General features: G+C 38.6%; 1 protein-coding gene across 11 annotated transcripts in view; it reads right to left on the reverse strand.

Annotated features, from left to right (window-relative positions):
• Positions 1-27,359, reverse strand: part of ULK4 (unc-51 like kinase 4) — a 559,288-nt gene that overhangs the window by 376,662 nt on the left and 155,267 nt on the right. For 10 of the 11 annotated variants that reach the window (XR_009048679.1, XR_009048678.1, XR_009048680.1 and 7 more), the window contains 5 exons: positions 17,752-17,885; positions 16,197-16,318; positions 15,990-16,046; positions 8,745-8,796; positions 8,548-8,642 (listed from right to left, as the gene is read on the reverse strand). Coding sequence is in view for 8 of the 11 variants with exons in the window: in XM_057704482.1 (XP_057560465.1) it covers positions 8,548-8,642; positions 8,745-8,796; positions 15,990-16,046; positions 16,197-16,318; positions 17,752-17,885 (460 nt within the window). In the remaining 3 variants the exon portion in view is untranslated. Of the gene's footprint in view, positions 1-8,547; positions 8,643-8,706; positions 8,797-15,989; positions 16,047-16,196; positions 16,319-17,751; positions 17,886-27,359 lie in introns of all 11 variants that reach the window. The other variant, XM_057704480.1, reaches the window with a different exon arrangement.

The following is a 27,359-nucleotide window of genomic DNA, read 5'->3' on the forward strand; positions in this document are numbered from 1 at the left end:
ATGGACAAAGGATTAATCTCCAAAATATACAAGAAGCTCATGCAGCTTCATACCAAAAAAGCAAATAACCCAAGCCACAAATGGGCAGAAGACCTAAATAGACATTTCTCCAAAGAAGACATACAGATGGCCAACAATCACATGAAAAGATGCTCAACATCACTAATCATCAGAGAAATGTAAGTCAAAGCCACAATGAGTATCACCTCACACTGGTCAGAATGGCCATCATCACAAAATCTGGAAACAACAAATGTTGGAGAGGGTGTGGAGAAAAGGGAACACTCCTGCACTGTTGGTGGGAATGGAAGTTGGTACAGCCACTATGGAAAACAATTTGGAGGTTCCTTAAAAAACTACAAATAGAACTACCATATGATCCAGTAATCCCACTCCTGGGCATATACCCAGAGAAAACCATAATCCCAAAAGAAACATGTACCATAATGTTCATTGCAGCACTATTTACAATAGTCAGGACATGGAAGTAATCTAAATGCCCATCAACAAATGAATGGATAAAGAAGATGTGGCATATATATACAATGGAATATTACTCAGCTATAAAAAGGGATGAGATGCAGCTATATGTAATGAGGTGGATAGACCTAGAGTCTGTCATACAGAGTGAAGTAAGCCAGAAAGAGAAAAACAAATACTGCATGCTAACTCATATATACGGAATCTAAAAACAAAAAACAATGGTACTTATGAACCCCGTGACAGGGCAAGAATAAGGATGCAGAGAATGGACTGGAGGACACAGGGTTGGGGGGCAGGGGGCAAAGGGGAAGCTGGGATGAAGTGAAAGAGTAGCATAGACTACCAACTGTAAAATAGATAGCTAGTGGGAAGTTGCTGTGTAACAAAGGGAGATCAACTCCATGATGGGTGATGCCTTAGAGGGCCAGGACAGGGAGAGCAGGAGGGAGTTGTGGGAGGAAGGGGATGTGGGAATATATGTATAAATACAGCTGATTCACTTTGGTGTACCTCAAAAGCTGGTAGAAGAGTGTAAAGCAATTATATTCCAATAAAGAGCTTAAAAAAAAACCCTAATTTTCCATTTTAAGAAATGTTAAAGGTGAGATACTGAAGTTCAGCAGCTTTAAACTGTAAGTGACCAGGTACCTATATTCAAATCTTATTTCACAAAGAATAAAGCAACAATCTTAAAACCTATGGAAAGTATATTTCTAAACCTTAATCATTTATGATGAAAGTATGCCTTATATTCTGTTATATTTGTAGAAGGGTTTTTTTCTTAATTTTTCAAAAATTTTTACTGATGAAAGTAAATTATTCGAAATCAGAAGCTTACTAGTCTAAGCACTCAACTAAAATTCTTATTCTATATTTGAAAATTAATCATCAGTTCCTTCATTTCAAGAGATCTTAAAAAAATCTGGTACATCTGACAGCACAATAATTAACATGTTCACGCCAACTGCCCATCTCCTTCCCTCCACACAAGGTACTGTCAGGTGTACAGGAAAAACATGCCTAGGACCTGACTTCTACCACTGCTCATCTCAAAGCGGGTCATTCAGAACACCCTTTTTGAGGAGAACGACTATGAAAACCAGACACAACACTGTTTAAATCTTCTTTATAATATTAAGTGCCTAAAAAAATGTTAAGGAATTCCCGAGGACACATCAGGTTGGCAAAATTTTGAAAGTTAGACAATACACTGTTGGCAAGACTGTAGGGAAACAGGCACTCTCATCACTGGTGGTGGGAAAGCAAAATAGTAATCCCATATGGAAGGGACTCTGGCAGGATCTAGCAAAACTACACATGCATTTACCCTTTGATCCCACAATCTCGGAATTGCCCTAAAGATACACCTCCAACAACAGGAAACTGCACATGCACAATGTCATTTGTTTTTAATTGAAAAATATTAGAAACTACCCAAATGTCTACACATAGGAGATGAGTTGAACAATGTATGAGATACACACACACACACACACACACACACACAATGGAGTGCTACATCGCTCTAATGAAGAAACAGTAAAATCTCTATGAACTGAGATGGAGTAATTTCCAGTATCCATTGCTAAATGAAAAAGCAAAGTGCAAAAGAGAAAATACAGTGTGTTACCTCTTGTATAAGAAAGAAGGGGAAATAAGAAAATGTTACCTCCACAAAAAGAAACATTGAAAGGACAAACCAGAAAACAATGAGGTCAGTTACCTATAAGGGTAGGGAGGGTATGATGGAATGGTAACAGAGTAGCCAGGATATATGCCCAGGGGAAGGGAGTGACACTGCTCTGAATATATCTGTTTCTATAGTTTTTACTTTTGGAAGCATGTTAATCATCTACATATTCAAAAAATAAAATCAAGAAGCATAGGAAGGGAAAAAAGAAAACCGAAAACTGAAAGCAAACTGAAAACAAATCAACTACATCTCAAATGAAGATTATGACCACACTAAAAGTGAACATGGGGGACTCATCCAAGCGCCTCGTGAACGCATGACTGACTATACACCCCAGTCTTGCCTGGGTGACATCTGGGAGATGGGAGTGGGTGGCGGCGGTGGGAGAGTTCTGCAAACAAATCCTGATTTTGTTAGGTTTGTTTTTGTACTGGTTTGGGTAAAGCAATTCTACAACAATTTCAGACATAGTATACCACTAAGCAAATGAGAAAATGTGCTGATGTTGCTGGAAGCCAGAATTTTTACAAAGGAAGAAAAGACACAAAAATTTGGAACGGGGAGAGGCAAGAAAGAACTCCATGGGGATGGACTGGATTTGAAGACACTGGTGTGAACTCATGATTTCAAGACGTAAACATGTATATGTAAGTATGCATAAAAGTGTATCCCGTGTGTGTTCGTACGTGTACTTACATGAATATATTTCCTAGCTCTGTTTCTTGGAAGGCTCTAGAAGCTAAGGCATCCCAGGAGAGGGGAGATACTTAGTGCCCTGATTATGGTCTCTGATGCTATTTCCCACAAAAGGGAAGCAGGGCTCCTCAGAGAAACGACTGATTCCAGAGCCAGGGCAAGTCAGTTACAAGCTGAGGCAAGAATATCTTGTGACACTAAGTAAAAACTCACTCAAAAAATGAGAGGGTATGTCACAAGGACAGAGGAGCCAACTTGAAAGGCCAAATCTGATATAATTTGAGCACCAAAATAATTATAGTAATGAAGCCATCAATAAAAAATAGGAATCTGTGGTAGAGAGAATGATGGTAGACAGAAAGACTCATGTCCACACCCTTACCCCTGGAACCTGTTCATCTGTTACCTTACACAACAAAAGGGATTCTGTAGATGTGATTACGCTGAGGAACTTGAGAGATTTATTCCTGGATTATACAGGTGGGCCCAATGCAAAATCAAGGGTCCTTGACAAGAGGGTCAGAGTCAGAGAAGAAGATGTGACAACAGAAGCAGAGGTGAGAGAGAGGTCTGAGGTACTACACTGCCAGCTTCAAAGATGGAGCAAGAGCCATAAGCCAAGGAATGCAGGCAGCTCCGAGAAGCTGGAAAAGGTGAAAAAAACAGATGTTCTCCTTAGAGACTCTAAAAGGAACACAGATATGCTGACATTTTTGCTATAGCCCCAAAGACCCATTCTGTACTTCTGACCCACAGAATTCAAAAATAATAAATCTGTGTTTTTTTAAAGCCACTAAATTTGTAGTAATTTGTTATAGTAGGAAACTAATACAGAATACAAGTCCATATCAAAGATAGATAGATAGATAGATAGATAGATAGACAGACAGACAGACAGACAGACAGACACATGCTAATTCACATCAGTTAACTTCATTTAAAAAAAAATAGGCTTACGAGCTTCCCTGGTGGCACAGTGGTTAAGAATCCACCTGCCAATGCAGGGGACACAGGTTCAATCCCTGGTGTGGGAAGATCCCACATGCCACAGAGCAACTAAGCCCATGCACCCCAACTACTGAAGCCCATGTGCCTAGAGCCCGTGCTCCACAAAAAGAGAAGGCACCGCAGCGAGAAGCCCAGGTACCGCAACAAAGAGTGGCCCCCACTAGCCACAACTAGAGAAAGCCCGCATGCAGCAATGAAGACCCAAAGCAGCCAATAAATAATTAAATAAATACATAAATTTTAGAAAGAAAAAAAAGCTTACATTTATCAAGCTCTAAATACCTTTTTCTTATAAAACTTTTTTCATATTTATGTAAACTTTTTAATATAACATACATACATAAAGATGTACTAATCCTAAGTATAAACTCAATTAACTTTCACAATATGAACACACTTATATTACTAGCACCCCCTCCACCAAAAAAAGGCATTTCTAGGACATTACAAAGCCCCCTTTTAAACCCTTCCAATCACTACCTGACCCAAGGGTAACCGCTACCCTGACTGTAACTGATTAGCCTTGTCTGTTTTCACAACTTAACACATTTGGATCATGTTATTTTGTATTTGTTATCTTTGTCACAGATTAACTTTGTAAGATTTATCCACATTCTTAAGTGTAACCGTAGATCATTCATTTTCTTTGCTGCATAGTATTCTATCATATGACCAAACCATAATTTATCTATGGTTTGTTGACTGGCATTTGGATAGTTTCCCATTTGGGGCTAGGAGCACCCTCTATACATAATGTGGTGAACATATGCTTGCATCTCTAGAGAATGTATATTTACAGGTGAAAATGCTGAGTCATAATATATATGTTTACCTTCAGTAGCTACCACCAGTTTTCCAAAGTAGTTTTACCAACTTATACTCCCACTAGAAGTTTCTGAGACTTCCACTTGCTCTACAACCTCACCAACTCTTGGTATTAACTCAAAAATTTGGTTTAATTCAAGTTAAACTACTCAATATTTATTAGCCTCCAGCCTTCAGTTTAAAAACCTACAAAAGTACAGGCTTTTCATTAAAAAATGCATTATGGCTTAGCTTATTTTTAAATTATAAATTATATTTTAGACAACTTATGTGTATTACTGTCAGAAATTTCTAATAAAGAATCATCTTTATTTTCCCCTTTGCTACTAATATATTTTTTAACCACCATGAATGGGAAGAAATTCTCTGTACAAATCAAACCATGATGGTATTTCTAACTGCTCTGTAAGCCACACTGATAATTTCCAACTCTGAGGCACTAAATGATCTAAACTCTGGGAAAAATGTGAGTTAAGCATTTGTGCTCAGCAAGAATTAAATGCATGTAACCCCTTCTATATAATACAGTATTGATCACTAGCCTTGAATATAGTTTGTGCCCACATTTCAAACAATGTTATGCTCCTTGGGGTGCTGGATCTTCAATTTCATGTATTCCAGTCATGCTCAAGAAGAGGTAATTAGAGGATTTCCCATGGGTTACAGCATTAAAAAATATTTTTTAGCAAGTCCAAGAGTTACAGTGATATCATTCCCATCATAACACAGGCTGTCCTTTTCATGATCATTATGATCACATTTCATGATTAGAAAGTAAACTAATTAAATGTCTAATTAAATGTAAGTATAGACACTTGTAAATACTGGATCATAACAAATTATCCATGGGGTTACTGCTCATTAAGGAAAAGAATCAATAAGCAACACTCAAGCAAGTAATATCTCAATGGAAGACTGAGAAATCATTGCTAAGAGAGTGACCATAACGAACAGGGTTTCTGGCCATAGTGGGTATGGTTTTTTGGATTGTCCCTCTCACTGAAAATTCACAATGAAAGCATGCCAGATAAAATGTAAACAAAGAAAATCTTAAAGTAGTTAAGACCTGAAAAGGCAGTGGGGCGCTGTCCTACCAATTTCTAAATGAAAGCCTTAATTAGAGAGTTGAGCAGAACATCTGAGCATGGAAGTGATGGTGCCCTGGAGGCATTTACCAGTAACACAAAGACAAGGCTCCAGTGGAGGCCAGGGGACCAGAGAGACAGGGGTCTGCGTTCAGATCTGCCCAGCATGGGGAGTTCTGTGAGGCGTCTACGCTGAGCTGGGCACTGAGGAGGGGCAGGGAATGACACCCTCAGAGAAAGGAAAATCAGATCTAGTCACCAACCCCTCCACATACATTCACACTCCTGGGAACTGCTGAGAAGGCTGCCCTGGGAAGTTAGGCTCTCAGATCTACAGGCTCAGGGATTTTCACACTGGGTACAAATGACCATGGTCTGATTGGTGGGGCCCCCAACAAACATGAAGCCTCTTGCAGGAGGGAATACCCACACTGGGCTTCAGGGAATGCCCCCAACCAGATTTCAAGGCCCAGAACCAACATGCAGTAATAAGGACTCCAAGAAGACAAGAGAGGTGGGTATGAGCAAGACATAACAGACATCACATCACAGTCTTCTGATACTGAAATTATCAGACATGGTGTAAAATAACTACATCTAACAAATGTGAATAAACAAAGCACAAACTGGGAAATAACTATAAGGAACAGAAAATCATAGAAAGCAATACAATAGATTGAAAAAAACAGATAAGCAGAATTTCTAGTGATAACATAACTTCTACACATGAAAAACAACCAAAATTTAAAACACTGTGGCTGTGTTTCGAACCAGAGGGAACACAGAAGACAGAAACAGAGCAAACAAAATTATCCAGAATATGACACAGAGAAAAAGATGAAATATACAGAAAGACAGTAAGAAGTATAGAAAATACAGGGAGAAAGTTTAATATACTCAGGATCTGAGTTGCTAAAGGAGATAGAGCAAGGGAGAGAGAAGACAAGCAGAGATGAGGGTTGAGAATTTTGCTAAGTTGAATAAAAAGGACAATCCACAGAGTCAAGAGGCACAGAGAAGCCGAAGCAGAATAAATAAAAAGAAATTCATATTTAGTTACGAAACAGTAAGTCTATAGAAAACCAAAGCCCACCCCGACCCCAAGAAAGGCTTAAAAGGAAACAAGGAACAAAGAGAGATTACCTTCATAGGAAAAACCAACTATAAGCGAACCTCTCAACAGCAACAATTCAGAACATAAGATAATGACATAATATCTTCACAGTACTAAACAACAACAAAAACAACTGCCAACCTAGAATTCGACACTCAGAAAACATCTCCCTCAAGAAACAATGACTTCATCAGATAAAGACTTTGCCACCAGCTCACCCAGAGCTAAGGAAAACTTTGAAGGATATATATCAGTCAGAAATAAGTGAAGCTGGAAGGAAGAAAAGAAGGGAGGGAGAGAGGAAGGGAGAGAGAAAAGCAAAAAAAGTATCAACAGTAAATATGTGGGCAAAGGCAAATGAGCATTATATTATAGTAGCAAGAAAGAGTATTCTTTTATCATTTCATAACAAAAGGGAGTTAAAAAGAGAGAGAAGTTCTTAAAAACCAAATTGTACACTCTAAATATATGCAGCTTATTGTCTGTTAACTGTATTTCAATAAAGGTTCTTTAAAAAAAGAGAGAAACAAAACAAGACAGACTTTAAAATATCGGGCAAAAGTAACATATATATCATGAGAGGACTAAATGGAATTGAGAAGGCTATAGCCTATGTTTTACTTAAAGGTTTTCTTTTTAAGTTCAGCTTTTGATACCAACCATACATAGAGAAAAAAAAATTAATGCAAAAAAAAAGTTAGCCAATAGAAAAAGAGACAAGGAAGTAGAAGTGGGAAAAGAGAAAAGATGTATGACAAAGTTTGAAAGAAGGTGTTGGAATGAATCCAAATATACTAACAATTAAAGTAAATGTAAATGGAATACATGTTTCAGGGAAAAGACAAATTAGATTTTTATAAACACTACATGATATTTGCTTGACACAAATCTAAACATAAGGACAGAGAGATGTTGAAAGGAAAAGAATAAGAGAAGATATACCTAGAAGAAAGCAGGTATGATTATATTAAGATAGGACAAAACAGACCTTAAGACAAAAAGCATTACTAGAAAATACAGGTCACTTCACAATGAAAAAAGGTCAATTTCATAAAATGACATCATAATTTTAAATTTGCATGCACCTAAAAATATGGCTTCAAAATATATAAAACCCTCCTCTACAGTCATCACTCAGCTCACCTAAGGCTCACCCTAAGGCAGAGGTTCTCAAATGTGGGCAGTTTCACTGCCCAGAAAACATCTGGCAATGCGTTGAGACATTTTGGGTTGTTGCAGCTGAGAAGGGAGATGGAGTGGGTGCTACCCACATCTACTACGTAGAGGCCAGGGATGCTGCTAAACATCCTGCAACACCCAGGACAGCCCCCACAAGGAACTGTCCATCTCCAAATGACCAGGCCAAGGTTGAGGAACCCTGTTCTGACAGTTTATGCTATTGGTTACAACAAATAATCAGGCAAGGGGTAAGAAGGAGCAACTAGGGATAAGGTGTGGACCAGAAGGGAAAGAGAGTACTGAGCAAGCACAAAAAAAAGTCAATGAGGAAGGAAGGGATTTCTTATGTTCATCCTGTGAGGAACATATGTGAACATACAAGAACATATGTAAACTAGTCTCTTTATATGCAGAATCACCAAGCAAACAAAAAAGTATCTTTTTCAAAAGCTGCCAGAACTGACCGTAGAGCAATAATCTTTCAATAAAATAGGATACTGTATCACTGCTTCAAAAGCCGACAGCGTGATCTTGATAAATTCTTCTGATGCCATCAGTCCTAGAAATACAGTGAATTATTATAGACGTTTATTCACATGTCCAAAATCATAATATCAAAATACCTCAAGCAGAGATGTAAAGTGTCCCATGGTCGACTCACCTACGGCTCCATCTATGTTAGTTTCTCCTGAGTCTATGGATTTAATGTGACTCTGTAAAAAATAAAAATGTTAATTAGTGGAGATTTTTTAAATAACTCTGATACAAGAACTATGTGCAGAAAAAAATGGAATATATGATCCTATAGGCGTTCACCACCATTAACTCCAGGTGGTATGAATCAAGTGATTTTTATGTTCTCATTATATTTTTCTACAGTTTCTAAATTTCGTGTGATAAGTAGGCATTAATTTCTTCATCCAGAAGGGGAAAGATAAGATTTTTAGAAAGTCTCTTGACTGAGTTAATGCATAAAAGGCATTAGAAGTTTTTTTTTTTAACTTGGGTAATTCTACACTATACATGAATGATAACTGTAAATAAATAGCATTTATGACAGTTCTTAAAAAAAAAAATAGTAACATTTTGACCAAAACTGCATCTATCATTCTTAATGAAGTAACTCATGGAAGGCATTAAATACTATATACATATTATGAACACTATAATCATAGTTTTTAAATATGATCATATGAATAGTATATACACTATAAACTATAAGCATTTTTAAATATACAAATCACTGAGGTTAACCGTGAGAATAAAACCAATAGCAATATAAGCACAGAAAGGTCAACCTGCTGAAGTGAGGATAATCCAGTTGGAAAATAAGCCATTTCCGATATGCCACCCTTCCTCACTCTCTACCTTGGGCCGTTAGTGAGGATGGCACTGAATCAGAAGAAACAGTCATCTCAAAGGGAGGCCAAGCTTAGCTACCCTGAGCATCAGTGTTGCATCAAGATGCAGGAGCTAAAGGCCTGTCTTCAAACTTCACCACTGTTCTGAGCCCCTCCTACGTATTTCCTACCCCAACCCCCTTAAACTGTGCCCCACACACCAGGCCTGTGCCTTCCTGTGGGATGACCCCGACACTGCTTCAGAAGCGGGCCTGGGCAGCTCAGCTGTGAGCAACCTGGCTGAGCCCCCCTCCCCAGACCCCAACTGAGTGCTCCAAACAGAAGCGGCGTTCTGTGACCCTAACGCGAATGAAATCATCATTGCCACAGCTGTAACAGGCAGAGCACCTGTGCTGGTTATATGTGGAGACCCTGCAACTGAGTTCCTGCCCCTAGCTCACAAAATAGTACATATACCATATTTCAGTTATAACAAAGAGTAAATCAAATATAAGACAGCCTTGAAATAAAAAAAATAAAGTCAGCAATTAGCCTGGAGTAGAAAATGTATCTACTATAACCTAATGATTTTCTTAAAGTTTTTGGTAAATATAAAAGACTACATATAACATATACAAAAGAAGCTAGCTAGCTAGTGAGATTTTATGTTATAAAGAATAAAGACTCTTAAACCTACCATTCGAGTGAAGAACTAAAATATTCCCAATTTTGGGACTTCCTTGGTGGCACAGTGGTTAAGAATCCACCTGCCAATGCAGGGCATATGGGTTCGAGCCCTGGTCCGGGAAGACCCCACATGCTGTGGAGCAACTAAGCCCATGCACCACAACTACTAAGCCCGTGTGCCTAGAGCCCATGTTCCGCAACAGGAGAAACCACTGCAATAACCCCGGCACTGCAACCAAGAGTAGCCCCCGCTTGCCACAACTAGAGAAAGCCCACGTGCAGCAACAAGGACCCAATGCAGCCAAAAAGAAAATAATAATAAAAAATAAAGTTCTAATAGATAGCCAGTGGGAAGTTGCTGTATAACAAAGGGAGATCAACTCGAGGATGGATGATGCCTTAGAGGACTGGGACGAGGAGGGTGGGGGAGAGTCGAGGGAAGGAGGGAATATATGTATAAAAACAGATGATTGAACTTGGTGTACCCCAAAATAAATAAATAAAATGGAAAAAAAAATAAAGTTCTAAAAAAATTTTTTTTACAATTCAAAAAATATATATACATGAATTGAAAATACCATAAGTAAACAATAATATGTTAACAATGGTTGTTAAACATTGAGAGTGATAGTTATGGGTGATTTTTTTTTCAAATATCACTATAATTTTCTATATTTTCTTTAATAAGAGTATATTTTATATATGCTTGAATTCTTTTTTCAGTCTGTAACTAAAACAAAAAAGACTAACAAAGAAGTAATGTAATAAATAATAAACAGAGGCACTGTAAGCTTTTCATTATAATTTGGCTGAAAAAATTTCACAAAATGGGCACAGAACTTTTGCTGAATAAATATAGATTCGGTGTTGAAAAAACTCAAAGAAAGATGTCTTTTGACTTCAATAAATCTACTTAAATGTCTATAGCTTACTTAAGGAAAGAAAGAAGAGACAGAACAGTGTTTATACTATGATCTTTCTATATAACTTTTTAAAGAGTATATAGATAATGCACGTGGACGTGAACAAAAACTTTCCAGGAAGAAATCACAGGAAGTACTCGCAGAGGCTCCCTTTGCGGAGGTGTGCTTTCACTACTCATTTTCTGCTTTCTGCACTGCTGGAATTTTCTAACTATGTACATGTATTTTTTTCTTTTTCTTTTTTAATGGCAAAAAGGGTTTTCTAGATGGTGAAACTATAGGGTTCTTTTAATTTATTTGCTTCCTTATACCTCCCTTGTTTAATTTAAGAAAAATTCCTACTGAATGTTTCACTGATTTACCAATTTAAATCTCTTTGGATCTATTTCTTCTTCTTCATTCTCAGTGTAATAGGAATTAATCAGGTAAGAGTGAGGACAGGGCAGGAGGCATTGCAGATTCAAGGAGAGGAGGGACTGTATGAATAGTCATCTCAGTGAGTGTGAAGGTATATAAATTAGGAAAAGAAACTAGATGTCCCAGTCTGCAGAGAGGGCTCGCTTGAGATAAGCAGTCATGAATTTAAAGTGAGACCAGCTATTTTTGTCGGGTTTTTCTCTAGCCATATTGAGTCACTCAAAGCAGGCGTGGGGTAGACAGAGAATTAAACTGAACCAGGACTTGGGTTTGCCAGAGGAGGACAATGGAGGAGACAGGAAAGGGATTACGGGTGTGTGTGAGGCACGGATGGGGTTTGAACCAGAGACCCTAAGGTGAGTAAAGAGAAGAGCAAGGTCACTGGGCCCAGGGAGGGCAGGATGGTGAGTGCAAAGTGGTAAGGCCAATCTAAGACTCAGAGGAATTAAAGGGCTGTTGGAGGTGGGGAGCAGGGGTGGTGAGCTGAAAATTAGGTGTGGCAGCCAGAGGACTTGATGCTGAAAATCAGGCCATGGGTGGAGGCAGCTGAGAGAGGGAAAGACAAGCTCAAGGGAAGAGAGGTGGTCCAGGAGCTGAGAGGCTGAGGTGTTGAAAGGATCCTCCATAGGGATACCAGATTCTCTAAGAGTGACAGTGAGCCCGATGCTAAAAGACTCTGAGAGCGAGGGTCAGTGACCTGGAAAAATCTGTAGATGACCACAGCACATGGGGCATCTTCTGAGGGTGAGAGTTTCAAAGCTGGGAGCTTAGCAGATAGGATGGGCACCTACTCCGCAACTAAGCTCATTGGGTAGAGGACTGTGGGGCCAAAACATGGCCCCATATAGAGGGAAAAAGGGAAAGCTGTGCCTCCAGGGCAGACCAGAGCCCTTCATCACTATTCAGTACTTCAGAGAAGCTGAGAATAAGCTCTCTAAGCAAGATGGGTATATGAATTCAGGGTTTGTTAAAAAAAATTTTTTTTTAATAAAATTGAAAAAAAAAGGAAAAGAAAGGGAAAAAACCTCATAACAAGAACATGCATGTGGCAACGAATAAGTATATAGTATCATATTTCTAAAAATATAAGAGTACACTCTCTCTGCTTTATCACTACAACTGAAGTCAAAATCTATCAACAAACCAACATTCACTTAAAATAAAAATCTGCAGAAGTGTGTCTTTTCTTTCAAAAACTATCTTAATGCCCAGGATAAGTACAGATTTATTAATGATGGAGATTACAATTACATGCTTGCGTGAAAATCAGAATAATTTTATGATTTCTTTCATTTGAAAACTTGAATTTTGCTGTCTTTCTGCAGAAAACTATAACCACCAGACAACCACTGTACTTTCATAAACTAACGAGGCCAGAAGTTAAGAACAAACACAACCGAGTTCTCTTCCTCAGCTCATAATTAAGAGCATTTTCAGCAGGACACAAGAGACACATGAACATCGAGTTAATTCACATCATGAGTTTTCAGACAGATTTCCTCAATGTCATTGCTTCCTGTTTCGGCAGCCCAACCCAACGGAGGCCCGAAAGGACTACAGTAAAATTCACCACGGAACTTCCCCACAGCACTTCCCCAGATGCTTTACTGCTGTAAGAAACCCCAGGTACTTTTTTCTTTTCTTTTTTTCTTACTGGAGAGGCAGGCAGGTACAATGGCACATTGCTTCTGCCAACAAGAAGTGAAAACAGCAATTTTGGGCTGGGGAGCCCTCTTTGGTCTGGACCCTTTGAAAGCTTAAGAATGGTTTAAAGTGCCCTAAATTGCTTTCAAACATGTGCCTCTTTAAAATATAAAGAGATCAAAACTTCATTTTACTTGGGGGAAAAAATGTTTGCAAAAAGCTCATTCCTATACTCACGCCTCCACATATAACAAGTATCCTGAATTTTTCTACCAAAAAAAAAAAAGCCTATAGGTCAAAAGGCAAACCGTACCTGGTACCAGTTTTGAAAACTGAAGCCAACGGGAAGCACAATTCCAACACCTCCTCCAGCCTGTGCCTTCAGGACCCTTCTAATGAGCAGAGATCACACCAACCCTGACTGCTGTCTCCACACCACCTAAGGCAGGCCAGCAGCTCCTGGGAAGCTCCTTTAGTGGAAGCCCAAGAAGTTCCTGGATACAGCTGCTAAAGATGGGCCAAGCTTGAATACCTCAAGTTTATGCATATTTTTAAAATATAAAAGGACAACAGGCCTGCCATAATACAGTAGCTACTTAACCAGATACATTTTGAAAAATACTAAAACTAATATTTATCTCCAGATAGAAGAAAAAGGCTTTCAAAACAGTGTGAAGGGTATACACATGAATGCTCTGGTCCCTCATGCCTCCAGGACAGGAGAAGCACTGCGCTCTGGCCACTTTCACAAAGCCATTGTGTGTACTGGCCTGCAAAACACTTACAGCTGTGAAGTCTCCCCACCTCCCCAGAAAACAGAAACAAACAAAAAACCTCTCAAACAACTTGAGGGAAGCTTCTTGCCTAGGCAAAATTTAAAATAATTCTTTTAAAGCAAAAACCTGAAGAAGCTTTAACGTGCAGATCTGCACTGTGAACTTCTAAGGGGCTATAGGTGCCCAGAGGAGTTGACTGTGCTTCTGGCACCAGAAGGGCACTGTGACTTCCACAGTATTTGTGGCATCTTCTGGATAGATTGTGAATCAACTCACAGAGGCAACATTCAACTCTCAACAATTCAATAGTAACGTGCACCACAACTGGGTGGATAACTAAATCCAAGTCCTTGACTTTAGTCAATACTTGTCTCTAATGTCTCATCAGTGCCAACAACATTGAGTAAAGAAAGATGGACACACAGCTAAGGTCGAATAATAGATGCGATAAGAAAAATAACAACAGAATTCTGAGATGGCCATGACTCAAACTAGGAAAATGGCCCGAAGAGAACCAAAAGACCTTTTCCATTGTGTGTAAACTCCCAGTACTTGAGCGACATTATCGGGGAAAAGACTGCCAAAGAATTTTCAGGATCACAGTTACCTTTGCACCAGGCGAGTTGTTTTCCATTCCCTGAAAGTGCCTGTGTTAAGAAAACCCTCACAGAGCCCTACAGAACACCCCCAACCTGCAAAGGGTACACCCACTCCTGGGAGAAGAAGCTGAGGAGACCCTTCCTCAGTGGAAGCAGATGAGTTACGTGGAGCAGGTGAGGTCTCCCTAAAAGTCAAATCTGTAACTCCTGAAAGTCCACAAAGACTTTTCTATTGGAGACACGTGATAGTTCCTTGAAAACCTAAACTGTACGCAGTTAATGTAGGCAGAGAAAAGTACTATACGTGAGAAAAAGTAAGAGAATGAACACAGGACAATTATACCTATCCCAAACCAACGCGGTGCCAAAATATTCCAGTTCTGCAGGGGCAAAATTACTATTTTCAGGCCTCAGTATGTCAGTGCAATGAGTTATAAACATACAATTATAGTTCTGCTAAAAATGATGCCCATATTGTCCTTAAAAAAGTTAACAAGCAAATTAAAGGAGGCAGCAGACAAAATTCTAACAATTTTCAAATTCATGAATGAGCTACCAAAATTATGTACTTTGTAGAATTCAGGATACAAGGATAACAATTTGAAATTAAGTACAGAAGGACCCCTGTTGCACTGACTAAACACACTGCTTGCAAAAGTCAGTGACCTCCCTACTCAACATTCATCCTTAAAAGCATCATATTTCACCATATGATGAACCGTCTAGAAAACTATACTCTTACTTGTGGGTAGCAATCTTTTCTTTTATTCTAAACAAGCAATAAAATTGAGATGTTTACTACATTTTAACTAGATACCTATATGATAAGGCATTTTGAAAATCTCAGTTCAGTATTTATCATTAATATCCAAGTAAGACCGAAGACATTGTGTGACAAATGTCTTGGTTTTCCCTTTGTACAGCTCCCCATTTTATCAACAGTATATACTGTAACTATTCCAGGCAAGGGAAAAAGATAACATAATTCACGAGCCACAACCTGAACAAAAGTCTATTTTTTGTGAACAAAAATCGAAGTGAAAGACAATATGATGATTTGTTTTTCATTGCTACTCATCTCATCAAAATTAAATTAAAGGCAAGGTTAAACCGAGCTCGACTTAGAAATGCCATCACAAAAAGAGATACTGCACATAACTGAACAATGTTAGGCAAAGTAAATGATGATACCATATTTCCAGAATTCCATTTTTACCAATTTTATTATTTTAATTTTTTTCATGATGTTTAATACTAAAACCTATGAAAACGTCTTCTAAGGACTTGTTCACCCTACTTGGGTCTGTCTCTGAAAAAATGCATTATCAGGAGAGAATGTATTTTCCCCCAAATGTCAAATTTTATTACAGTCAACAGATAAAAATATAAAAAGGTCACTTCCCTAGAGACAAATAAATACCACTAAGATTTTCAAATTACCTCATTCTGACACCAAATTCCGCAAACAGTAGAGACAGCCACATTTTTATAAGGAATGTGAAAAATTCAGCGTTACTCACAAGAATAGTTCCGTAACTGAAAAGGAACTCTTCTGTTACAACTTGAGGTCGAAATACCTGTGTGATGAGAGTTTCCACAGATTAAATCCTGAAAGCCACGTACAAGAAAGAAATGAAAATGTTTTGTCTGAGTTGATGTTTCTCAGCTCCAGTTTACAAAGGAGGGAGTCACATTGATATATAATTTTTTCCCAAACAAGATGATACCTGAGACGTGACGAGGTGCAGCACTACAGGCATGAGTGGGAGACACATCTTCAGCTGCTTCGCTTGAACGGTGGATGGGTGTTTACGACCAGAAACGTTAGCCAAGGCATGCAGAATGTCACCTGTGAAACACATCCCAGAGTACGCGTGAGGTGAGAGACCACAAATCCTTAGGCTGGCAGCTGGTGGTTGACTGAACACTAATGGCAGTTAATCTCCAAATAAAAGAAGTAGGTAGAAGCTGCGTCATTTTATTCACAACTCTTGACATTACAACAGAAAAGTGGTGGCCTCTGGGGACAGGATAAATATAAAATTGATCTCTCATCTAGAAATTTAAAGTAGAATTTAGAAATGATTCTTCTACCTTTTTTTTTTTCGTACTTTCCAAATTTCAATCATGAGCACTCATTACTTTTGTAAACAGGAAAAATTTTTAAATTACCGGTGAATAGATAATAGATAAGAATTTTTTAATAATAGAATAGGATGTTAGTATACGAGATCAATTCCTAAAACTTCTCATTGGATGGCAAGTCCAATAATAAATAAAACTTGCCCTGTGGGACATCTGAATCTCATCATCATCTCCTAAGACAGAATGAGTCAGGCAATAAGAAACTCAACTACCAATTGACCAGATGGTGGCCTTTGGCTTGGAGATTTTAAAAAGGTTACAATCCAGATAAATTTTGAAATGCTCTGTTTTCATTCGTTGATAGTCAAAAATCTCCCACAGTATTAGTAAGGAGCAAAAAGTTACGATCGATCAGCAGTGAAGATATTTTCATTACTTTGATTCAATATTCTGAATTTCTGAGTCTATTTAGTCTGTCTTTTACCATAGTCTATCTTTTTTTTTAGTCTATCTGTTACCATAATGGATTGGATCAAATTTAACATTTTAAACATTTCTGGTTTATAGCTACATCTGCTGGAAAGGCATGGAATGAAATTTAAACTAAATGTACGCATTCCTTAGATTACTTTCATGTCTGTAAATAACAATGGAATAACAGATTTTGTTAGCTGTAATAAACATCTTTTGCAAATCATTATTATTTTCATCTTAAATTTTTCAAACCAAAGAAATTTTTAAACTTTGAACTGTAATATCAAAATTCTTTAAAATTAAATGTTAATGCCTATGCATTTTTTAATTATGTTAACAAAAAATAAATTTGTGGCTATAACCTGAAGGAAAATTTTTTTCTTCAGAATTATGCAGAGAAAAATCTTGAGAAAAGTTACCTAAAATAATAGCCTAAGTCCAATTTTAAGCAATTAAAATGCTTTCCTTCTAGTTTCCAAAGCTGCTAGATGACACCTCAGTGTAACCCTTAGTCTGCTCATCGCCTCAGTCGTGTCGCTGATACAAAATAATTATGAAAACTGACAAGGCACACTGAAATTGTGAAACTACGCATTCAAGAGAAAGTGTCATTGCACTCGCCTGCAAAAACAGACCAGCAAGAACAAAAGAAGAAGTGATGCCTAAAAGCCAAGTCGCAGAAAGGTAAGCAGCAAGGGGCCTGAGGATGAGACTCCAATTTACCTAGGATTCGTGGCAGTTCCTGCACGATGTGACGGATGAGCAGGTCCAGGCATTTGGACAGGTACTCATTGCCGCTTTGCTGCTGCTTGCCTGGAGTGGTCTTTCTGCTGTCTCTCTCGATGTACATCACCAGTCTACACATAGCAAAGTGCCAAAGATTACCTCTCGTGATAAAACAGTTGATAGCATCTGCCCGAAAATGCCATCAAGGCAAGTGTTTCCAGGGGGCACAGTCCCCATCATGTTGACATTTAGATTTGTAGCAACTTGTCAGGCAAAGTCTATTTTTGCCTTAGAAAAATGGAAGCATTTATGCAGAGAGAAAATAAGGCAACTTTGAATATCTCTGCCAATGTATTACAAAACAATGCCCTGACTTCATCTGCCTTTGGCCCATGAAAAGAAACCACATTCTTCAGATGACAGATGAAAGGCAAACAAAGGCATCTGGAGAGAAGAGGGCTTTGGTGTTTTGAAGATTCAAAGCAGAGCCACAAGTTGTCTGCACTTTTGTTGGTCGTTAGTCTTAAACTTGCTCCGAACCCCAGGCAAATCACACAAATTCCAGTTCTTTCACTAAGTTGTGTATATAAATCCAAATAAAAAGTTTCTATAGCACTGGGTGATATAGATAGCAGACACTATCTGAACATCTGGATTTCACATGCCCTTTTGTCCACTGGTTTTATGATATCTGTCTCAGTAAACTTATTTCTTCTTCAAACCACTGGCATTCGTTAAACATCAATTTCTGAACCAACTGCCTCCAACCCAGAACTAGGGGACGTACTGAACCATTACTCTGAATACTCAGGGTATTGTTGAAAAGTTTTAGGCCCACGTTTCCTTCCCTTTGCTGGACCCACTTCCCAAGTTCCTAGTCCTCACAACTCACTAAAGGGCAAAGAATTCACTGATTTCATCCTGCAAAGGCCCCGTTACAGCCATCTCCCTTACTGGACTCCCTTGCCATCATCCATCTCTCCAACTCTGTTGCAATCAGTCATCCTTCCCAACTGCTACTTCCCGGAACTTCCAATCCACTATAAACTGGAAAGAGGTGGTCCTATACAATACATATACGTAAAGTAGACGGAAATCCTAACATTTAGCATGTTTGTGGTTCTCTTAGATTTGTACATCCTTTTGCCTCTCTGCTTGCTATTATTTAGAGCCTTATTAGTAAACACCTGGGAATGAAACCAAATCAAAGTTTAAATTCCATGAAAGCCAGTTAGCATCTCTGTTTTAGTCACTGATTACAGCCCTAGTCACATTCTGACAAATACATGACAATGGTCAAAATGCAGAGGAAATACTGATGAATCAGCAGAAATGTATCAATATGACCTAAAGACCTTAGCGCACAGAACTTCTTGATAATGAGTAAATCAGAGGAATGATACCCTATTTCATGATAAATGGAATCCAAAAACTTCATGTAAGATGTGATATAAGATGTGATAAAATGAATGCAACCAGCCTGGACAGCCAGTCAGCCTGGGGCTCCCAGGAATCTGCAGCAGGACACACTATCACTGTGGCCTGGAGCTTCCAAGGGAACAGCAGTGACTCCAAGAATCTCTTGATTAGCTGACACCTGTTCCATCAGCCCAATCTAGGGAGCAGGACCAGAAAATACTATCATCATTTTCTGTTCCCCAAGATGGGTTGCCTGATGGCTCCCTGCCCAATCTCACCATCTGCTGAACAGCTTTTCCAGTGTTAAATGATTCTGGCATTTAACTACATCCCCTCCAAGCTAGGTATTTCAAACACCCCTCTAACCATAATCTGCTCTTATTCCTACTTGTACGTTCTTCCACTGTGACAGTTCCTCAGCCTCCTAGGAACTTCCACTAGTTGAATCCATGACATCTTCTCCCAATCCATCAGCACTTTCTTTTCTTCACTTACTTCCTGCTTCGATAACATCCCACTATCTATCATTTCATTACACTCTTGCCCTCTTTCTCTTCTTTGAACCTATGCAGCCAAATGATCTGGATGAATCCAATGATCTACTTTCTGTACATCTGCAGAGAGGATGCTGAAGTTAAACATGGGGCAGATTCACTCCACTGTAAATACATGACGCCAATACTCAATGGCAACAGCAACCCAACTACATTTCACCGGTCAACTTATTTCCAGTCTATCTTTAAATTTTCCTTCCCTTTAAACCCTGAAATTTCCATCCTCTCATGAGACTCTCAGTGAGTGATTTTGCCTCCTACTGTACAGAGAAAATAGAGAGCATCACAAAGAAACTCTTCTTCCTAATTCTCAACTTACCATGTGTCCTATCCCACCCTCCTTTCCTCCCTTCACATAGGTGGATCTCTCTCTCCTTCCAACTGTGCTTTAGACCACATTCCCTTTCACTTTCTCAGAACTTTAAAACCACCAATTACTCATTTTCCCTTTTATATATTCTCTCTCCCATTTAACAAAACGATTTTCGTGTCCCCTAGCAACTGCCCAGCTGCCTCTCTCTTCCCTTTCTCATTCAAAAGAGAAATCTCTTAAAAGAGAAATCTACACCTAGTATTTCCACTGTTCCTCCTAACTTCCTCAACCCACCACAATCTGCTCTCACTCCTATCACTTGCTCTAAGGTCACCAACAATCTCCATGACATCACAGCCAATGGACACCTGTCTGCCTTCACCTGTCTCAACAATTCAGTAGCACTCAATACTGCTGCCACTCCTCCTACTCCTCTATACATCATGACAGCATTTACATGTATAGTTTTCTTCTCTGGTTCCTTTAGTTGTTCCTTCTCTGTGTCTTTTGTCAGTTCACGCTCCTAAATGCTCAAGTTTATCAAAACTAAGTTTCGGGTCCACTACTCTTCTCTTTCTACCCATCTGACCCAGGCTATCTCATCTCCACCAATGATTTAATTTACCACCTATATACACAGACATTTTCCAATCACACATATACAGCCCAAACCTGGTCTCTCAAGCTACAGATCTATATATTCAACTGCTGACTTGACTTGACATCTGCTTTCGCTTGTCTCAGCCATTTCTAACTCTACATGTACCAGATAAACACCATTATCATCCCAACAAAACTGGCTGGCTTTCAGAATATAATCTTCCACTGTACAGCATCACTCTCTACCAGCCATACACCCAGGAGTCATCATTTTCACCTGCCTTTCTCTTACTTCCCACACCAACTCAGTCATTAAACACTCCTCAAACCGTTACACATTTCCACTCCTCACCAAATGCAAGCTTCCAAATTCCCTTCGCCCGGACTACAACCATAGCCTCCTAGCTGTTCCACCTGCTTCGACTCTAACCCTTTCACTCCTTACATCTAAACTGATCTTGTCCACCACCTTGCTCCCATGTTGAAAACCCTTCAGTGGAATCCCACTCTCCATAACATGGGAGTTCTTAGCGCTCCTCATCATAACTCACAAGGCCCACAGGGTCCGGCCCCCAACTCTCTCTCCAGCTTCCATTTGCTTTCTCTCCCCTGCAGTCCTACTGTTCTTCTTACAGTGCCGCAAACTCAGCACCTCCCCCAGCAACAGTGTATTGCCTCTCTGCCTGCATGGCTTTTCTCTCCCCTCCTTGCCAATGAACTCCCATACATATTTCATAATTCACTGCAGTTTTCCCTGACTTCCTTAAATTATATCTATGACATTGTCTCATGGCATTAAGGCCCTTACCCAACTGCAATTTCTTAATATATTTTTTTATTATCTGATAACATTTGTCATTCCAGTAAATTTAAAAATAGCCAAGGGCAAGGACTATCTGATTTTGCTCACCGCAACATCATTCCACTTTTGGGCATTATTCCTGACACGAAATAAGGGCACAATAAATATTAGCTGAATAGATACATATCGCTGTTGAAATTGCTGTGAGACTTTACCTAGTTCTCTACATCAATTCCTTGGTCCTTATTTTTCCCAAAGCCTTTTTCTTAATTCTACTGTATGACTATACTGCTGGATTACATAAGAAGTAAAAAAAAAAAAAAAAAAAAACTTCTGCTTGGGAAAAGATACCATGAGCAAAACCAAGAGACAAATAAATTGGGGAAAAATACTTCCCCCATTTGGTCATCAATAGATAAATGGATAAAAAAGATGTGGTTACACATGCAATGGAATTATCATTTCTTTGCAACACAAGGATGGGACTTAAGGACATTATGCTAAGTTAAAATAAGCCAGACAGAGAAAGATAAACAATGCATGGTATTACTTATACATGGAATCTAAAAAAAAAAAAAAAAAAAAAAATCAAACTCATAGAAAACTGAGAATAGAAAAGTGGTTGCCAGGGACTGGGCATGGGCTAAATAGTGAGAAGCTGGTATAAGGATACAAAACTTTAAGCTACAAGGTGAATAAGGTCTGAGGGTTGAATGTAAAACCCAGTGACTACAGTCGAGAACACTGTATTATAGGGTTCAAATTTGCTAAGAGTAAAACTTAAATGTTCTCACCAAACACAAAAACAAAAAATATGTGAAATGACGGATGTGTTAACTAGATGGGGGGATCCTTTCACAATGTACGTATGTATCAAAGCACCATGATGTACACTTTAAATATTTTACAATCTTATATGTCAATTATAGCTCAATAAAGCCAAAAAGATTTTAAGACAAACTGGGAAAAAAATATTTTCAATTCCTATTACAAAAGGCTAATATTATACGTATACACACACTCATATTTACTTACACATATATTCCTCCCAGATATCAATTAGAAAAAAGACTAACAAACCAAGAGAAAAAAGAACAGAATTAGAAAAGGCAGTATAAAGAAAATACAAATGGCCCAAGCAAAAAGATGCTCCACTTTGCCCATAATGAAAGATACAGATGTTAACATGACATACAAATAGTTTTTTACCCCTCAGATGGCCAAAACTTAAGAGAGTTTGGTACCAAAGACTACAAGACTCTGAGGATAACAACACTCTAATACACTGCTGAGGGGAATGCAACTTGGTATAAATCCCATGAAGAGTAGGTTGGCAGTATCTTTAAAATTTAAAATCTAGTACATAATTCCGCCTCTAGAAAGAAATCATTCTATAGATACATCAGGTTGGCCAAAAAGTTCATTCTGGTTTTTTGTAAGATGGTACGGAAAAACCAAAATGAACTTTCTGGCCAACCTGATACTTGCACACATATGACACACAGAAAAAATTTGAGATGGAAATTGTCCAGCAAAAGAGGACTGGTTAGATAAAATATGGTCCACCATCACAAATGTAGCTATCAAAAAAAATGAGGAAGCTCTACACATATTCTGGAAAAAAACCACAAGATATGTTAAGTAAAACAAGCAAAGTTCAGAATAGTATGCTTTTGTATAACAAGAGAAGAAAATAATCTATATTCATTTTTGCTTGGATTAAAAAAAAATTCCGGAAGGATGCGTAAGCAAGTGATAATAATGTCTAATTCTGTATGACGGTGATCTGGGGCTATGGAGCATGAGGTGGTAATTTCTTACTTTTTGAATTTTTTGGTTTATGAACCATGAGTAGGAGTTATCTGTTCAAAACTTAAGTTAAAATGTTCTGAAAACATAAAGTAGTATCACTGTTCTACACAATCAATTTTTTAAGAAAAATTTTTAGGTGATGTAACGCTCAATTACACAGGATATGCTACCAGGTGACAAATGTTGAGTGCCCAGAAAGACTACCCCTTTCTGTGAGAGCTATAGACCTCCATCTTCTCACTGTGCCGAGAGTAAGGCTGACTTTAAAAAAGAGGTAAATCAACAGCAATACCACACCAGTACCCCAAAACTTTATTACGGCCTGCGGCCCATTATAGTTTCTAGATTATTTTTCTCCTGCCTTCAGTAGGGTCATTCTTTTAACTTGATAATATTGACAGAGATTTCCACACATCTGGCTATAATTCCCAGCCCTCACACTTTCTAACAGCGTGATCTTGAACAAATTTCTTAATCTCATTAAAGCTTCAGTTTTTCTCATTATAAATGGGATAGCAATGCCTGCCTTGTAGGACTGCTGTGAAGATTAAATGAGAAAGTAGTCTGAGGCATAACACAAGGTAAATACTCAAGAAATGGTAGTTGCTATTATCAATAATAACTGTTGCTATGAATTATTAAAATGAATTCTTACCAGCACCAAAATGAAGATACTGCTTTCTAGAGTGAACAGATCTTAAGAGAAAATTCTCAGGGAAGGCTAGCTCTGCTTCTCATCCTACTCTCTAATTCCCAAAGTCAGACAGACAAAGACAAATATGATATCACCTATACGTGAAATCTAAAAAATAGTACAAATGAACTTATTTACAAAACAGAAACAGACTCACAGACAGAGAGAACAAACTTACAGTTACCAAAGGTGGAAGGGGAGGGAGGGATAAATGGGGAGTATAAGATTAACAAATACACACTACTATATATAAAATAAACAGCAAGGACTTATTGTATAGCACAGGGAACTATATTCAGTATCTTGTAATAAACTATAGTGGGAAAAAATTGAAAAACTATAGATATATATACACATATATAACTCACTTTGCTGTACACCTGAAACTAACAACACTGTAAATCAACTCTACTTCAATTAAAAAAAAAAAGAAAAGAAATGGAACCTCAAATGTCCTACTTCACAACACTGCCAAACATTTTTCCAAAATGGTTGTCCCAGTTACTCCCACCAGCAGTGTACAAGTGCCCCTGAGTTACCTCCTCACCAATATCTAGTAGCATCAAATCTTTCCTCACTTATATCTGTGGCATTAATGTAAACTCTAGGAATTATTAATATGGTAAGCATATTTTGATATTTCTTTGTTGTTCACATTTTCTCTCTGTGCAATGCCTGTTCAGGTCATTTGCACATTATCCCATGGCTTACTGATTTTTCTTACTGGCTTGGAGGCATTATTTATACGATTCAGAACTATCCCTCTTCCCCTTCCTTCTTTTTCCTTCTTTCTCTTTCCTCTCCTTTAAGTGTCTTCCACACTAAAGTCTTCAATCCATCAGAAACTGATTTATCATATGGATTTCAGAAGGAATCTAATTCCATTGTGTTTCCAAGTAGATAATCACTTGCCCTGGTACCATGCAGGAAAGGTACTTCTAAAACTAAAGGTGAAGGAAAAGGAGCAAAAGTAGAAATATTTGGCAAAATCTGATTGAAATTAAGTTATTTTAGGGAGGTGGATGGACCTAGCGTCTGTCATACAGAGTGAAGTAAGCCAAAAAAACAAATACCGTATGCTAACCATATATGGAATCTAAAAAAATGGTACTGATGAACCCAGTGACAGAGCAAGAATAAAGATGCAGATATAGAGAAGAGACTTGAGGACACAGGGTAGGGGGCAAAAGGGAAGCTGGGACAAAGTGAGAGAGTGGCATTCACATACATACACTACCAAATGTGAAACAGATAGCTAGTGGGAAGCTGCTGCATAACACAGGGAGATCAACTCGATGATGGGTGATGACTTAGAGGGGTGGGATAGGGAGGGTGGGAGGGAGTCATGGGAGCAAAGGGATATGGGGATATGTGTATAAATACAGCTGATTCACTTTGTTGTAGAGCAAAAACTGGCACAACAGTCTAAAGCAATTATATTCCAATAGAGAGCTTAAAAAAAACCAAAAAAACCAAAAAAAACCCAAGCAGTGTGATTTGTAGATTATCTCCTCCACCCAATGAATCTCGGTGGCTGCTGCCAGATTTGCACACGGGTGGAAGTCTGGAGATTTACTCTCTAGAGAAAGTAAAACATAGTTTCTAGACTAGGAGAAAGCAAACCAAGTCGGAGAGGGGGCCCCCAGGAGAATTCTCCGGCAGTTCAGTGGTTAAGACTGAGTTTTCACGGCAGAGGGCACAAGTTTAATCCCTGGTTCAGAAACTAAGATTCCATGGGCTGCACGGCTCAGACCAAAAAAAAAGAGGGGGCCACCAAACACCACAGGAAAATTCCTGCCCAGCGAATACTGGGACTTCCAGCCCCCTTCCCCAGGGGGGCTCCCCAGACCCAGGCAGCCAGGTCCCTGCCTTCCAGGCTGACACCTGGAAGGTATTTTGGTAAAACTAACTGGCCCAAGAGAAACACCCTAGTGACACTGATGCTAAAGTTCATGTCAAAATGTCCACCCAGATGATCTTGGTGTGAAGCTCAAAGTCAACAAAATCTGCCCATGCACTGAGAACTTCTGGAACAGATTGTCACTCCCTCAACCCTTCAACCATCAGACTAAATATTACCAGTTATCTGAGAGCATGCCTTCTTTTGTTTGACATTATATTTGCAGATATTCATCCACATTCTTTTTCATTGCTGTGTAGTATTCCAGTGTGTGAATATACCAGAATGTATTCATTTTACTGTTGATGGACATTTGGGCTGTTACAATTTACGAATACTGCCAAGAACCTCTTACACTGAATGCAAAGAAACATTTCTGTTGGATATATACTTGGAAGTGGAATTGCTGGATCATAAGACATGTCTAGCTTCAGATTCATAGGCCTTGCTGATGATCCGTTTCCCAAAGTGATGAAGCCATTTGACACTGCAACAGGCAGGTCTAAGAATTCCGGCTTCTCTACCTCCTTGCCACAATTCTGCATTATCAGGCTTTTTCGTTATAGCCATTCTGGTTGGCATCCGTTGGTATCTCACTGTGACCAAAGTGGATTTTCCTGATGATGATTAAGGTCTTCTCACGTGTTAACTGGCCATTTGAAGACAACCAGTTTTGTAAAGTTCCCATTCAAGTCTGCGCTCATTTTCCTATTGGCTTATCTGCCCTTCAGTTCTTTATATATTTAAAAACCCACGTCAATTATATGTATAGCAGATCCTTTTCCCTACCCTATGGCTTGTCTTGTTACTTTCTTAGTGATGCCTTTTGATGAAGAGGAGTTCTTAATTTTAAGGTAATCCAATTCATCAAAACTTTCCTTTATGACAGTGTTCTTGTGTCCCGCTAAAAAATCTTGGTCTACTCCAAGATAATGAAGAAATTTTCATGTGTTTTATCTACTGAAGATTTTATTGTTTTATCTTTTTCCATATGAATGTGCAATCTGCATGAATTAACTTCTTTGCACAGTATAATTTAGAGATAAAGGGGTTTTTTCTTATACTGATGCCAAAATGATCCAGCACCATTTATTGTAAAAAGCCATCATTTCCCCACTGTTTTCTTCTATGTCTCTTCTGCCCGTCTCCATATTTTCCACCCTTTTGTCTCTCTCCATTGATCCCAGATTACTTGAGCACAGTATATTAATTCTCTAATCTGCAGGTAACCCAATCCACCGAGTTCCTCATTTCAGCTACTGAACATCCATTTTGTTTTCATTGTTCTAATTCTCTACTGAAACTCTCCATCTTCCAAATTCTTTGAATATACTGATCATAGTTATTTTAAGGTCTATATCTGATTAATTCCATTGTAACCTCATAGGCCTGATTACTTTCTGATGAGTGCTAGACTCTGTATATACAGTCTGTGAACAGTGGAAAAATATTTTGAGGCCTAGGGTTAGACTCCTCAAGACACCATTTACGTATAACCCTGGATCACCTTA

Source organism: Hippopotamus amphibius, chromosome 13, assembly GCF_030028045.1.
Source record: "Hippopotamus amphibius kiboko isolate mHipAmp2 chromosome 13, mHipAmp2.hap2, whole genome shotgun sequence".
NCBI classification, from domain to species: Eukaryota; Metazoa; Chordata; class Mammalia; order Artiodactyla; family Hippopotamidae; genus Hippopotamus; species Hippopotamus amphibius.